The sequence below is a fragment of the Dicentrarchus labrax genome, unplaced genomic scaffold (genome assembly GCF_905237075.1).
Source record: "Dicentrarchus labrax unplaced genomic scaffold, dlabrax2021, whole genome shotgun sequence".
In the NCBI taxonomy this organism is placed as follows: domain Eukaryota; kingdom Metazoa; phylum Chordata; class Actinopteri; family Moronidae; genus Dicentrarchus; species Dicentrarchus labrax.
The window spans coordinates 19,959,051-19,975,824 of NW_026136721.1; the positions used below are offsets into that span (position 1 = coordinate 19,959,051).

At 40.2% G+C, this 16,774-nt stretch overlaps 1 protein-coding gene across 7 annotated transcripts in view; it reads left to right on the top strand.

The window, feature by feature from the left end:
- LOC127354340 (septin-9) overlaps positions 1–16,774 on the top strand; it is a 74,883-nt gene that overhangs the window by 42,811 nt on the left and 15,298 nt on the right. For 4 of the 7 annotated variants that reach the window (XM_051384213.1, XM_051384212.1, XM_051384211.1 and 1 more), the window contains one exon: positions 13,131–13,316. In XM_051384213.1, the coding sequence (XP_051240173.1) occupies positions 13,131–13,316 (186 nt within the window). Of the gene's footprint in view, positions 1–1,931; positions 2,047–12,234; positions 12,399–13,130; positions 13,317–16,774 lie in introns of those variants that run through there. The other 3 variants (XM_051384216.1, XM_051384215.1, XM_051384217.1) reach the window with 3 other exon arrangements.

Sequence of the window (16,774 nt, forward strand, 5' to 3'; positions counted from 1 at the left end):
ATATTCACAACATAACCACACCTGTGAGATTCAGCTCCAGTTTTGACAGGAAGGAAGCATTTTCTGCTGAATGTTATGAAAACCTCTCTCAGGCCTGCAGCCTGTTTGCCGACGGAAAGAAAGTTGACCCATATCAACCAAGGAATAAATTAATCACTCCATTCAGTAAAGATCAAATCAATTTTATAACCAAAATGTTTCTTTCATCACAAAACTATTCTTAGACTATTCTTTTCACATGTTGACTAGCTACATGAGTATTTTGCAGCCAGCGGGTTGGCTGTGATAAATGTGAATCTCTCTGTTGTGGGTGAGCTGGGACGCAGGAAACGCAGCAGAGCAGTACATATTTCCAAAGAACATTTGGGTTTTGGAACCACTTTCATCTGTTTTGCAGCCAATATTGACTTCAGTGCAACTTGATTCTCTCAAGTTGTTGGTACATGAGTTTATTTCAGATTACTGTAAGCTGAGTGGTAGCAGGTCACCAAGGCAAAATAAAAATAGAGAAAGCACAACTGCTTATAGTCGGGAATTCTTCTCTCTAAAAAGGAATAGTGTGACATCTTGGGAAATATGCTAATATCATTATAAACTGCTAGCCGGGGTCTCTCCAAAGGAGAACCTTTCATCAACATGAGGTTGCCAGGCAACTAATGGAGACTCCAGGAAGTTACTACAATCGGCCAAGAACTACTCCAACATATAACCCCCTGTAAAACCACAAAGCCTAACAAGCCTAATTTCAATTGCATTTGCTACCAGGTACACCCCCTCAATGTAGACAGTATTCTTAGCTGATCGTCATAGTGACGCCACTGTGATATCATCTTCTGACTCAACACAAACAGGAGGATGCAGTTGGTCCTGTGTCATGCAAGTGACGATTGATGATGTTTCTGTTTGACCAATCAGTGGTCTCTAGTGTTTTAACTCCACCTTTTAGCAGCAGCTTGTTTGGAACCACAATTGAGGTAAAACCAAGAAAAGTACCAGTTACCAGGTAGCCTACTATGCACAACTTTTGCTAGTGGAAAACAACAAAGAATGGTTTCAAGTGAGTTGAGTCAAGCCAAGCTGTACCATGCAGTGGAAATGAAGCATTTGTGAGCTTTAGAGGTGCTCAGATGTTTTTTTTTAAACTAGTAGCTGTTTCCCCCTGCTTACAGTCTTTATGATAAGTTAATCGCTTGCTGGCTCTAGCTTCACATGTTGCGCACAGATAAGAGGGTCGTATCAATCTTCTGATCTAACTCTCAGCAACAAAAACACATTATCATATTTCTAAAAATGTCAAACTATAACTTCAAAGATGTTTTTTGCTTTTTCTAAACGTAAAAATGTTCTGTTTTAGTCATGGCTTTAGTCACGAGTCAGCCACAGTTTTGAAGGATGGAGACTGGTGTGTGTGTGTGTGTGTGTGTGTGTGTGTGTGTGTTTGGCAGAGAGAAACAGAGAGAGCCCTGGAGGATTGGAGGAGGGAGATGACCAAATGTTTTCAGCACACACACACACACACACACACAATTCAATACCCTCTTAAGTGAAACAAAGCTGTGGGAGAGAGCAGATGGACACACACGAGGACAGGGAAGTAAGAAGGATATTGCCTCTTGTCTTGTGCAAACACACAGGCACACACTTTCCCCTCCCCACACATGCTGACAAAATAATGAAAATAAATGTTCCTGTATTTTGCCATTAATTCACTCTCCCACTGTCTTTTATTTTGATTAAACTGCACACACACACACACACACACACACACACACACACACACAGCCTTTTCTCCAGTGGGTTTACTTAATCGCACGTGGTTTGAGATAGCCTGCTACATCCACAATGTTCTCCATTCACTTTCTCTGAATGAGGGGTGTGGCTGCCCAAATGCCTTCCCAGCCACTTGGGATGGCGGTCACATGACTGAGCTGTGGGCGTGGCCTGGGGAGAAGCAGCAACAGTCAAGCCTCACCAGCTGGAGCTGTGATTGAGAGAGGAAGAGAGTGAGAAAGGAAGAGAGAGAAGAGAAGGAGAGGAAAGGGTTGGGTGAGTTTGATTTTTGTGTTTGCCGTGTGCTTTTTCTGTCGTGTGAGGAGAGCTACAAAGTATTTTGGAAAAAGGAGATAAAGGGGGAGGAAAGATGGAGGGAGAGAGACACAGAAGGGGGAGTAGAGATGCATTGTTGCTCTGAGGCTGTTGGTGTCAAAGTTAGTTTGCCAGGTGTCTCGTGGGTGTTAAAGAAAATTAAGTTTTGAGGCTGAGAGAGGGAGAGTGTATTTATGCCAGGAGATATGTAGAAAACCCCTAATTCAGCATGCAGGAATTGTACTTTCACATATCTTTTATTTTCTCTCTCTATCCTTTCCCATTGTTCAGCCATTGGGGAGAGTTTGGAGGGTGAGCACTACCACTCCACCCCCTGCCCCCTCCTCACACAGTGTCCTCCTCCTCTCCTTTTATTTCTCCCTTTCCCTCCCCTATTGTGTAGTCAGCTACGGAGCATGCATGGATAATCAATCTGCCATAATGGGACAGAGTGTTGACCAATCAGGATAGCCTCTATTACTCTTTAAAGCCTCAGGTCTCCAGTTCTCTCTCTGGTCATGTTTTCTCCTTTAGCCTCAGCTCTTGTCACATCAGACAGAGTTTCCAGCCTGACTTTGATCCAGTGCAGTGGATTAGCCAGGCACTGATGGAGCCAAGCTGTTTTGACGTGATTTAATTTTGACAATCCCTTGTGTCCGCTCTCCCGAGAGTTTGTTGTCAAGTTCAAGGAGAGTTGAAGAGTCAAACAGGTCATATTTTATTTTCAGTTTGAGATTTGCTCGTCCTCAGGGAATAGTAAGAAGTCCCCTCGTCCAAACTCTTGTCAGTTGCTTCTGGTTGGATGGAAATTAGGTTGTGGTTAGTCACTTAGCTGTAATTTTGTGCCCTGGAGGCCAGCAAAACTTTTGAGATATCAGCTATCCACCATATTTTCAGTGCATCACATGAAATACTTTTACCCAGTTTGCAGGAGGATGGCTGAATAGTTGCTTTGTTGGATGCTGCACCCAGAAATCCCAGTCAAGTCTTTGCTAGTATAAAGTATTAATAAAAAAGACTGCAACTAGAGCTTTCCTCTCCATTTGCAATCTAGCCATGTAGAAGTATTATACTGAAGATACTGTAGATATCCTTGCTTTGCACCTACCAACCACAAGTGATACATTTGACCTTGCCCATTGAGACTTCTGCATGAATACAGTGCATGTGAGTGCTAGCCTCAAGTCACTGTCACAGCATCACAATACTAACAGGGCGTTATTGAATTAAGAAATTAATTTGGATTCATTTTCCCACAGTAGTCAGCCTGCAGTGTCAGTGTGCTGGAGCTTAGCGAATTCCTAATGCTGCCTCATATCTGATTTACATAAAGCATTATTACAATGTGCCTCGCAATAGGCGCTGGTTAAAGCCACTCAGCCATTGTTTGCTTGTTGCTAATCACATTAGCTTGCTGATAATAAGTAATTCAATCAACCACAGATAAACACTTCATTTAGATTGTTTGGAGCCAACGGCATGAAATAAATTCACACAGAAGTCTTTTTTTCTTTCTGTGATTAAACACCTGATATCATTATCAGTCCTTTCAGACATCATTTCCAAGAAACCTTGGATGCCAAAAAGTATTTTTATGCTTCAGAGCAAAGACTTCAAACCTGAGTCTTAAAAGGGAAATCCAGCCCTGTATAGAATGAACCTGTTGTTCCCATCATGTTGGACAGTGCAGTACACTTTTGGCTTGTTTTAGACCAAAGAATTTGCCCTGAAGGCAGCAGAGCTGAGAGGAGTGAACATGTTTTACAGTAAACAACCAGACTGTTTGTCTGAAAATATTCTTTCCCACATTACAGTATATCTTCATTGTCCTCTAACTGTGTCCATGTGTATAGACTCTTGTGTGATCCTGTCTTCATTTAAAGTCAGCAAGTGAACAATATATTTCTTGCTCATCAGCACTTTGAAGTAGGAAATGATAAACTTGCAGTCGTTTTGTAAAGTACATTAGTTAGACAAAAGGCAATGAACACATCTTGTACCTTGTATCATTATAGCTGCCCACAGCGGGAGGATGTTTTCTGTTCACATGTTCTACATGTATGTCACCGACTGGAAGAAGTCAGACATGTCATGTCTTGTAAGAGGTGACAAGTTGTGGGCCTGCCAACACTGGAGGGGTAGTGGTCTGTGGTGGTCTGTGGTGGTCTGTGGTGGTCTGTGGTGCTCTCATCTACAGCGCTGTAGCAATATTATGCCTCAGGGTATTATGGGTCACCCGTCACAGCCTTTTGGATTTTGGGATGATAATAATTGGAATCTACAGAATTTGGTCTCTGGCTAGCACAGATCCCACAGAGTTATCTACATTAGAATCAATATCCAACATGCACTTTTGAACTAAAATGAATTGTAACTACAGATGTCCCTCTCTGAATCAAGGGTCTAATGATAGAGGGATAATTTGTCGTATTGTATAACATAATAATCCTTTGATTTTTCACAAAGAAGTTTATAAATGTAGCTATCTTGGACCAAAAGCAGCACATTCTTGATACAACCATTTGGTACACTCCATTCTAATTATCTTTTTAATTACTTGGTTTAATACACTTTGTAGTGAAAACTGACAAAGAGATCTAATTAACTTATTATTAACCTATTGGTGCAACTCAGAAAAAAAGAACCATCTTCAAGTGCAGAAGTTTAGATCTTAACAGTGCAATGGTTCTCATTTCCTCTCATTAAGCGCAATGCATAATCCAGCACTGAGAAACCAGCTGGCCACGTTCCCACTTCATACTTGGTGGTTGTGATTTACTGCAGCATGGGCTCTGTTTGTCCTTTACCCTATACCAGTTCCTACTGCAGCTGTGGATGGGTCTGCGGCTGGACCCTCCTTGTTCCCCTTCCATGTTTCTCAGAAATGTTTGGGCTGTGGTCAGATAGCCTACAGTATACTGAGAGCTGCCCAGAACAGCAGGCTCTTACAGTTGTACTAAGCACCACAATGACCGCCCTGCTGTGTTGGGCTTTGCTGTCTCATTTTCTCAGTCTCTGCTTACAGCTATTGATCCAAACTTTGCTCACTCATGTTGTCGTTTTTAGTCAGTCGTTGTTATTGTAGCATTTATCTCACATCTCATCTCTCTCCCCGGTCATGGCCTTTACCTCAATGACCCTCCCTCTACAGCTCTTTCCCTTCCATCTCTTCTCACATATTCAATGTTTTTAAGGTGTTTTGGGACAGGTCATTATCTACACTACCAGAAGTTTCCATGTGGAGAGCTGTATTTCAACACCAAGCCACACCATCTGCTTTGCTCCACGTCAGGCCAGGGGTCGCATTCCCAGTGGGCCGGCCCAAGTGACAAGGCCGAAAGATGAAGTGGGCCAGTAGCATTCTTCAGACCTTTTCTGAAGTGCCGATGTCTGTTTCTGTCAGCTGTAGCCGTCATCAGCCTCACTGAACCTCATCGTCTTACACGGCAGGGAGTCGTTATAAGGTAGAAACACATCAGGATTTTTCACTGCCACGTTCCTTTGGTTTCACACGACGGATGAGGGATTGAGTGAGAGGGATTTCCTCTTGGATGTAGATGACAGCCCAGTGAGAACCTCCTCTGTCCTCCCAGCTCCCTTCTGTCGACCTCACTCAGTCAGTACTTACTGTAAACACGCCATCATGTTATCTCCCCCAAACAGAATGCAGTGTAGCATTAAGCATAAAAACATGCATACTCTTGACATTGAAGTCACCACAGCAGGAAAAAACTGGCAAATGCTTTCATTTAGTTTTATTTATTATTTATTCATTTTTCGAGTTTTAAGAGAGATTTTTTTGAAACACTTTGGAATTATGGTTGGCCCAATATCAGACCATAAGGGTATTGACAAAACAATATTAACACCTCTTGGAAGGAGACTTTTTAAGCCTGTAAGACTTTAAGCACTGCCAGAAAAGTATCATATCCTTCTTGTCAGTTTAAACTTGTGGCTGCTGTTCCTGTTTGGCCTATGCTGTCATTATTTTGACTGTCGTCCCTGATGTGAATACATCATGACATGCGTACCAAAAGGCAATTGCTATGTCTCAAGATACTGCAGTTGACAATGCTGCTAATTGGCCTCCAACCCAACATGGACCACCTGGGTTGAAGTGTATGTTGTTATGATCCAGTTCAAGTTTTTTTCCACTGCTTCCCCAAATGTAGTCTAAGTTTAAAATTAGGGCTTTTTTTGTTAATGTTGTTCAGCCTTCACATAATGTTAACCTATAAATGATCAAGTGACTTACTGACAGGACATAGAGGAGTTTATTTTCTACCCGGCTATACTTCACATGGCTGATGTCTTATTTTTGAATAGAGCTATTTCTGTGAAACATATACTTTTAGCTTTTACCATCTAAACCTTTATCTCTGCAGAATACAACAGATTACACTTGCACTGAACACAAATGCACTGTGGGTTTAAAACAGCTTTGCTTAACAGATTGTGTCACAGTTGGGGGTAATTCACTGTTGTCTCATACTGCATTCCACTAAACGTATTAATGCCATTACTCATTATGAGAAAAATAAGCAATTAAAATTGGACTGGAAATGGAAGTGGTATGATTAAATTGAGATTGAAATAAGTGGTGATCTGTGTTAATGTGCTTGTGTCCCAAGATAACACAGCATATTTCTCATTTGAGACACTCATTCTTTACCTGACCATGCTCTTAAAACTACTCCATAAAATTTTTAGATGACTTGCATATGTTAATCCTGTATTCATGTGACACTCTTATGACTGTCAGTCAACTCTTGTGCTGGCTTCTCGTTTCTGGACCCTCCATCCAGCTCAGCATAAAACTTAATGATCTTTTCCTCTTTAGAGGGGGCCACCAAAGGGCCAGTGGAAATGTCATCTCCGGTTTAAAAAAAGAGAGAGAAAAAAGAGGAAAAATAGAGGACATTAACAGAGATACACGCTTACCCAGAGACACTCAGGAAAGGGAAGTATGCAACTGAACTGCAGCAGGGCAGATATTAAGGGGGTTTCGCCTCATGGGAACCATGTTTTAAGAAACATAAAAAAAAATAACAGAGCTCTCAAAAAGCAGACAGTGTTTAAGAGCTGTCAGTAACTGTGTGTAAGTGGAAGAACAGACATGATACCTTCTTTTCCCAATGGACTGACTGGACAGCTTTTGAACATATGCTTAGACAGACTGAAGGCAGGGAGAGGAAGACAATCAACTACCTTGTTCACTAGGAAAATATGTACACGACATTATTTAAGTAAAATAGAAAGTTAGAAAAAGTTAGAAAAATATCAATAATCTAGATTTGGGTGTCCCACAGAGCAGGTTAATCAAAATCAGAATCACTTTTCTTGGCCAAGTTTACAAGGAATTTGACTCCAGTTTTATGTTGCTCTTAATGTACAAACACAGAGTAACAGCATAAATAAACAGAACAACAAGCTCATCAAAATAATAACTAATATGTATAGTTATACATATATATTATATATAAACAAACAAAAAACAATAGGATTTTAAGACAGTAGACAATGGTGCAGAGTGCAAAGGATGCTGCAATAAATATTTTACATGCAGGTTTCTTTATGTACACAGGGTAGGTGGATTAATAGTAAACTGCCTTACTTCAAAAATTAAGTTTCACAGTTTGTATGTACAGACGCTGTGAGTCACCTTCCATAGAGTACACAGTTAAAAGTTCAAACTAAAAACGGTGCTAAGATGGCAGGAGTGTGGTGTGCTTACAGTAAGCAGCAGCAACAATGAGATGAGCAGTGTAACAGTTCTTTGAATAATATAACAATATGGATAAAGTGTACAACAAATATAATCTTAAATATTATAATTATTTCTCATTTCCTTGCAACTGCATCGTAGAATAGTATGCATGCACATTAAAACTGTATTTAAAATTGGTGTGATGAAATGTTTGAAACCAGAACTGATAAGAAATTATGGTCAACTATAAAATCCTCCCACACAGACCAGTTCCGTATGTAGAGCGTCAGTCATCAACCACACCATTTAAACAGTTTGGCTCATCTGAAATAATTACATGTTGTGCATGTCATGAACCATTTTTTGATTTCGGTTAGTCTCTGTCCTTCTCCCCGTGTTTTCTTCTCCTTCCTGCAGGATATTTACCATGCCAATATTACCAGGGCTGAAGTTAAACAATATCATACAAAACAACTCTTCTTTTTCATATAATTTAAAGCAGGGCTGAAAAATGGTGATGTGATGCTTGTGGATCGAAGGAAACTGGATTTCTTTGGTTTTTTCGGAGGGTCTTCAAGAAGACAATGAAGGCTTTGTTTCTGGAATTGGCACATTTCACTCAGTGAATATTAAATGTAGGGTTGGATGTGATGTGCCTGATGGGATTTTAATGAAGGGCTTGAGAGGGGAGTGTTGAGTTATGTGTGAGTCTGAAGTGGGAATGGGATTCTATGTTAGAAACTTGTATCTGATGGAACGGGAACACTTTGTGTTAGTTTTCCAGGCGGGTTAGATTACAGGTCAGTTTCAGGAAGGAACAAAGTGGTTTGATGCTTCAGGATTGTGGTTACTGATATCTGTCAGCTAAATGTTTACATGTTGCATACTTTTTGAAATATTAACATGATGTATTACTTTTTTGTGAAGGTTGAGGCCAGTGAAAAATGCTGCCTGAAAGCAGTTTTGTGTTTTCTGGTCTCTACTGAGCTATGCTGGCATTCAGGATTAACAAAAATACATTTTTGCTCTAATGTTTTTCAAGAAATCTGAGTGCTTTCACTTCAAGTCTGTATACCATTTATCATTGTTACTGGCTGTGTGCATTGGGGGTTTCGGTGGTCCTGCCCAAAATAATTTAACAGTTACAACTGAGAGACTTTTGTTTTGTCACAGGTCTTTCAGAAGCCTTTCAACACACTGATGCAGTAGTAACAGTAATGACTTATTTTACCTTACTATGTACTGGTACTGTACAATACATAGGACTTCATAGTTGAGTATTGCACTTCCATAAAGTTAGGAGACTTGCGAGAGACAAATTTGAAAAATAGCTGTCAAAATTGATGGAACAGAGGCTGAAATATCTTTACTTTAAGTTCCTAGTGTACATCATGATCCAAAAACACTGGATCCTACAATTCCCATAATGCAGCTTGGTTGCATTTTTTATTATATCCTCCCAACCTGGTAAATGTCCAGGTCTTTCAAACCCCTTGCCTCACTAAAAAAGTTAAAGTGATGTCTCCAAAATAACCTCCAGATAACCCTGATGATATCATCATGGTTATATTCTCAGACTTGACTAAACTCCCTCCAGAGCCACAGAAAATGTCATACAAATGTTTTCACAAGATGAGTAGTACTCCTCGTGACGAATAAACTCACATTCATGTGTAAAATTGGTGGAGTACCCCTTTAAGCTGCAAACTCTTCTGGTGTGGCTATAAATGCTGTGGTTTTGTCTGTTGTGAAGCGCTCAGTAACAAACAGGAAACCAGATGACTACCATAATACTGACAAAACGCATGACAGAAACTCATTTTTTAAAAAGCAATGTGCAGTATGTGTGAAATGCACAGCAAGAACAAAAAGCACAATTTCATCTTCAGAAATGTAAGAATACATATCTAAATGCCAATAATACAACTTGAAGCAGCCCCGACTCAACTATAAGTGCCCTTATTGGAAGATAAGGACTATTCATCTCTTTGATGGGATCTATCCATTCATGCAAAGAAAAAGCCTGAACTCATCTCCATTCATTAAACAAAGCTCCCCTAATCGTGAAGTGCCGCTTTTGCATGTCACGAGGCACAACCTCTCCTCCGATGTAATGTATTTATTGGAAGAGATCTTCACATACAACATCTGTTTGCAGTTTAATAAAACTGTTTTCAGTTGGAGACTTCATATTAATGAAGGGAGGTTAGAGCAATCCAAATATTTTTATATGTTTTCTCATTGATGGGTCAGTTTAGGTTCATCAATGCACCTGTTTGGTCCTCTACACAGGTCCATTTCCCAAATTTTTTATTTGAACGAACTGTGCACCCTACTGGCTCACTGTGGCTTTTTTTGGCTTCAGTTAAATAAAACACTGCTCCTCAAAGGAATTTTATTCCAGATTTATTCTCACATGTCTGATACATTGTTCTATTTTGATGCATCCGTTGGGTCTGTCTCATTTGAGAACAGTTTGGATTCAACGGCTGAGGCCACTGAGTTGTGATCTGAGTCATACCAGAAGTCTCTGCTCATTTGTAATGAGTTACTCATCCAGAAAAGGTTATTAACGCTTTCTTTGTGGAGCATCAAAGGCAGGTCTGACTCATGCAGAGATGCTTTAGAGGCTGTTGTGGATAGAAATGGCAGAACTGTCACTCTGTCAAATAAATAGTTATGTAAAAAAGCAATGAAAGGCGATTGCTAATGGCAAACTTATCCTTAGCCCTGAGAATGAATGTATATCATTAGGAAGCAGTACTGATGGAAATGAAAAGGCACAGTTGGGGTATAAGAAAGAGAAGTGACTATCACAGCAGAAGGGTGGTTCACAGCCTGGGTAACATTTTTTACAGTCCTGGCGCTGCCGTTTTGTTCTTCCTTTTTCCGATGCATGTGTCTCGCCAGTTCTTCTTACTACGCCTGTGTGTTTGAGTGTGACTGTCTATTCTTAGAGAGTAGCCATGTAAGCCAGCAGATGGCCCAGGGATGGCATGGTCATGGTGCCCAGGAGGCAGTTCAGTTGCAGACTTAGAGTATGTCATTAGAGCTAATCTGTATTCTGTCACTCAAGAGGCTACTGATGCAACTGGCCTTAATAAAACAGAGTTCAGTTCAGGGTTAGCCAAATGACGCTTTGTGACACTATGCTAACATTTACAAACATATCTCATAGGCTAAAGATAAATTGATCCAAATACCTCAGGATTATTGTATCACTTCCAAGATGCTGCATTTCTGTGTCAGCAATTCAGCACTAGATCTGCTCCAGCCCACCGTGAGGTGGTATTAACAGAAGGTTCACATTACAGCATGGATTGAACTGTACTATGAATGTCAGGGTTGCTTTTTTTTACTAATAAAACGAATGTCCTAGCATAAAGGGAAATTGTCTCTTTGTTGTTGTCGAAATGATTGTGCCAAAACCAAAACCTACTGATACTGATAATTTGCTGCCTGATAATGTGCACAGAAGGATGGATGGCTCTTATTTTCCCAAGATTTAAGCAATGGATTTATTGAGTTTTAGCCAAGCATCACAAAATATCACAGAACAGTTCATCATTAAACCATTACTGTTAACTTGAAAATTGAACACTGGAAAGACCAATACTATAGAGACTGCTGCTGTGGTACCCTTTCTCATGGAGATATGCCACGAAATTCAGCTGACTCATGAATACCCCCATGACCTTGCATTTGTAAGGTGTCTAAGGTGTGCAAATGTATAGGAGGGAGAGATTGTGTAGTAAATAAGTGCACGTGTTTGATGTGTGAAGTAGAAAATCATGCAGATTCAATCACATGGTCTAATTAAGAGGTGCTAACAAAATCTTTTAAGACATACCATCAAGTCCTAGTTTTGCCCTTAAATTAAAAGCACCTGCAGTGCTACAAGGGGTGCAAAGTGGTTATTAGCAACACCTTTCCCAGGACAAAGTCACAGAGAGCCAAAGGAGGGCTTTTTTTTTCTTGTGGAAAGTCTGTATTTCATAGTTATAGTAAAAACGGGAAAATTGATAGTCTTAGCGAGATCACATGTCGTTTACAACCTCCCACTGTCTCCCACCTCTCATGGTTTCTAGGCCAGGAAGGAAAAACTGAGCAGGAATGATATAAGAAAATCTTCCCCTGTTATTTATGTGTCATTTGTATCACCAACAGGCACAATGTTGTAAACATGCAGGCTGACACTGTGTCATGTCAGACAAGTCATAAGCACAAAGGTGTCTATGTCCTTCAGAAAAAAGCTTACAAAACTGTTATTTGAGAAAAATAATAGATCCAAAACAGCCCAATCATATCCAATGTACCTGTTTGCATGCAGGCTGGATAGTCGGAATGGCTGTCTACATTAAGCTTCAGGTAGTGTCTGTGGTTTATAGTGTCTGTGACTGCAAACCTCACACAAAAAATACCACAGGTTTCTGTCATATCACAGGAAATGGTGTCTCCTCCTACATGAAGAAGCGTGTGAGTCTCTGCTGCTGCAAGCACATACTAGCACATTTGGCAGAGCTGAGCAGTGTTTTAGTTTGCTTGTTTCAGAGGTGTCTTGGCACACAGTCTTTGTCTTCTAGCAACCGATCCTCCTCGAAGTAAGGTAAGCCGTGATTTGTAGTTGGCAGAGCTCTCTCCCAACAATGTCTATTCATTTTGTCTTCCTAAGTCTTTGAGGATTCTGAAATTCACTTCTAATCTGCAGCTGTACTCCTTTACTTTGGTTACAACTTCCACATCATTTATTTCTGAGTGTCAGAATTTCTCTTGTGGGTTGTGCTGCTAACATGAGGTTGTTGCTAGTCAGAATTTATGCAACATTAAGGAGCAGATGTGTGCCTGTTGTCATATGATTTATTGGTTAGTTTTACAGTTGAGTGTATGTGCTTGAGTAAGGACCACTGGGAAAACAAGAATTCTTTATCGAACGGTTAGGGGAAAGTTTATCTTGTTAATTGATGTGTGTGCATGCACATCTGCACCACTCCCTATTGGGTTTTTGGCAGATAGTTTAAATGGCAGATTATCACCTTTCAGTATTGTCTTATATAGAGGTCGGTGCTCATATATTTGAATTTAAAGTCTGGCATATCCTGTTTCACACAGGAAGTGAACTGCTCAGATCAGTATCTTCTGCAGGCTTCACACTGAACTGGGTGTAATCTGCAGTTAATATGATTTCACTTGCATTTGCGTTACCTCCATTTTGATTACCAAAAAAGTCATGCTTTATGCTTGTATATTGAACCTGAAATCATAACATGGAGATCATGAAGACACAAATTAACATATATTTTTATTTCATTGCTCTTTCTCTTTTATCTGCATCCCTCAGGGTCAGAGGTCAATCTGAGCCACAGCAACATGTCAGAGTCCGCTAAGCCCCACCATCCTACCCCACAAGGTAAGGGGGAGAAGACCCATGGCAGCGACTTCAGTTACGTTGGCATCGATGCCATCCTGGAGCAGATGAGGAGGAAGGCCATGAAGCAAGGCTTCGAGCTCAACATCATGGTTGTAGGTGAGTCTGACATAGACGTCACACATTTAATTCAACATTTATTAAAAACAGTTCAAAAGTTTCATTTTTAATCTGCAACTAAGAAGAAGAAAGCCCTGAAAAACACCCAGAACAACAGCTACATGGACAGGACTTTTGCTGTTGAGTTCTTGCTCTCTCAATCTGGAAAAAAGATAAAATATCATGTCCCTTCAGAAAGTATTCATTCCCATTGACTTTTCCTGCTTTTGCCGTGTTATTTTGTTTTGTTAACCCTAACCTTGTCTCCTACAAATGATGGTCATATGTGGCTAATTTGCAACAGCAATTGAGTGCCAATGCCAGGAGCAGTGTCACAATAGCACAGTGGGAAGTAAGTGTTGATGTCACGATGGACGGGGCACAAACTTAACCATAAAAACAATCTTCCCCTCACCTTAACCAAGTGCTTTTACATACCTGAACTTAACCATGGCTTAATTATGCTTTGGTTGGGGACAAATTAAACAGTAAAAAGTTAAAAACATGTGTTGCTAATGCTAAATTATTGCATATAAAAAGATATATTTTATGAATAAAGGTTGGTCAAGGCCATCCAGCCTGACCTTGAGCTTGACATTGAGCTTGATTATGCCTTCAAGTTAGATTTGGATAAAACAAAAGAAAAAATAATCTAAACTGACACAGATGTATCCGAGAGGACTTGAGGCTGTAATGGCTTCCAAATGTACAGTTATTGACTTAGTACTGAATTGAGCAAAAAAAAGATCAGATGGTAACAATTTAAAGGTCCAGTGTGTACCATTCAAGAGGAGGTATTGGCATAAATGGAACATAATATTAATAGGTATATTTTCATTAGTGTACAATCAACTGGAAAAGACTCGCTGTGTTTTTGTTACCTTAGAGTGAACGGTTTTTAGTCCATGGAGGCTGCCATAATGAATCGCCATGTTTCTACAGTAGCTCAGAATGGACAAACCAAACTCTGGCTCTAGATAGGGCCTTTTGCAGCTGCCATAGTTTATCTCACACGCTTGGAACGGGAGGGTGAGGCATTGCAATCTGCAAAATCACTGCTAGATGCTACTAAATCCTACACACTAGTCCTTTGAAACATTACATTTTCTTACTGAAGGTGATCCAGTATGCATCAAGCCAAAATACATAATAGTACAGACTCAGTGTACATTTATTCTCGTTGTCTTATGAAACAGGAATTTCTGACCTGAAAAATACCTTTTTATTGTTTTTTCTTTATTACGTTTTTCATGAACCCTCTCCTTGGCTGTCCTTTGATGTCCTTCTACTTCAGTTATTCTGTTAAGAGTCAGCCAGCATGGTTCCATCCTCAAAAAGCTTCTTCTTTTTTTTGTGTCCATGATGTAACTAACAAAACACACACACACACACACACACACACACACACACACACACACACACACACACACACACACACACACACATATTTGAGTGGATAAAAGGAGGCTGTCAGGCTGAGAGAGTGGCATAATGATGGCAATTACACTGACAAGCTGAAGCTCACTCTTCCTTAGGGGACAGCTACACACCGCCAGTTTGGTGCCACCATCAAATCTATGTACACTTACAGGCACATACACAATTATCCATGAATGCGCCTGTGTACATGCATGCAGGCAGGCACATATCAAACAGAAATAAACCTTTTCACATGTTATCTTCAGAGAAAGAAATGTCCAAATGGGCTTTTATCACACATTGAAATACAGTTTAGCCAACAATAATATGTTTAAAAGACATTTTAAGTGTTTATGTTTAGGTAATATTGGGATAATGCTAGTCTGATTTCAGGCCCTGCTCCCTGCGGTAGTGTTTTGTGCACACAGCTAGAAAGCATGTCAGCACGCCCCCAAGGAGACGTACCATACTATGACAAACATGTATTTATTGCATATGGACTGATACTGTTCACCAGGAGAGCCATGTTGATTTATAGAGGTTGGGGAATGCAGTGGAAGTGTGTAAGGAGTTTTAGTGAGAAAGTGGCAATATGATTCAGTGAATGTTTGTGTGAATAAACAAAGTAACTCAGTGAAACAACTCTTTCTAACAACACATTTCTACATAACACAGACATGTATCCACTTGTAGTGCTCTGACACCTCAAGGATAAATGAAACTTGTGTTGTGTGATGATAAAACCCTTGTTGTGAAATAATACTCTCACACTGCACGCTGGAGTAGAATACAATAAAATCTTACAATTGGTAAGAACAATGATGAGTTAAAACCTGCATGGAGTGATTTTTGATTGCTAGAGGGGATTTTCATATAAAGTGCTATAGCAGTGTGTCAAGTTCTTTTGGGTAATGTGTTGCCTCATTGGAGTCCTCTTTCTCACTGTAAGGCCAGTATTGACCTGCCTTTTGGCGTGGTCTGTAAAAATCCTGAGAAAAATGTGTTAATCCCTTTGGTTCATTAGATGTTCGACTCTCTTCCTCACTCTTCACACACTGGGTTTCATGAAATTGCAGAGGTGTGCAGTATTGTGTTCTTGCAGAATGAGGTCAGGTACCTGATTTTCACTGTAGGTTTGTTGAGCTTCCTTTGTCTGAACTCTGTTCGATTTCTAGCTGCTGATGTACTGAGTTACAAGAAAAAAAGATAATAATGTAGCATATAAATGAGCAGTAAAAACAATAGCATCTTTTGTGATTCTAATAAAGTTTCCGTTTGGCTAACAGAGTTGTCACTTGGATGACAAGTGAGGACGTGAAAGGTTAGAGCAGCTGCGGTCTTGGCCCTGTCCAGTGTGGTCTCCTCTATGAGATGCATTTACCTAATCCCTGCCCTTAGCCAGCTGACCTTTGATTCCCACCACGCAGAGAGGGCAGCAAAAATGTCTCTGTGTGTGTGTGTGTGTTTGAGAAAGAGAGTGTGGGTGAGCGCGTGTGTGTGTGTGTGGGTGGTGTGTGTGTGTGTGTGTGTGTGTGTGTGTGTGTGTGTGGAGAGTGAGAGTGAGAGAGAGTGGTGGAAAAGGCCACCCTGTGTGTCACAGAGGGCCTGGTGGCTTGGCAACGCTCCACACGCCACAGTAATGCCCAGAGGGTGGGAGAGAAATATGAAGGGAAATGGACCAGTTTCAGGATTGTGTGTGCATACGTATGTGTGAAGAATTATTCAACCACAAAGAAAAACATCTTTGAACATATATTTCAAAACAAACTAAAAAATCAAATGACAATTTTGTCTTTTTCTATCCATCTGTGTTCTAGTTGTGTAGTAGACATAAGCACAAAATATGTGTTTTCCAAGGACTAAACAAACAAGAATCATATTCTTTCCTTATTCAGTTAAAAATAGTTAAGTTAGTTCTTAATGGTCTCTTTTGTTGGGAATAAAAGGAATAAAGGATTAAACAAATAGTCCTGAGGTGCCTTACCAACTCTCTCCACCTTATTGAATTCATGTTTGTTTTACTGTATATCCAAAATACA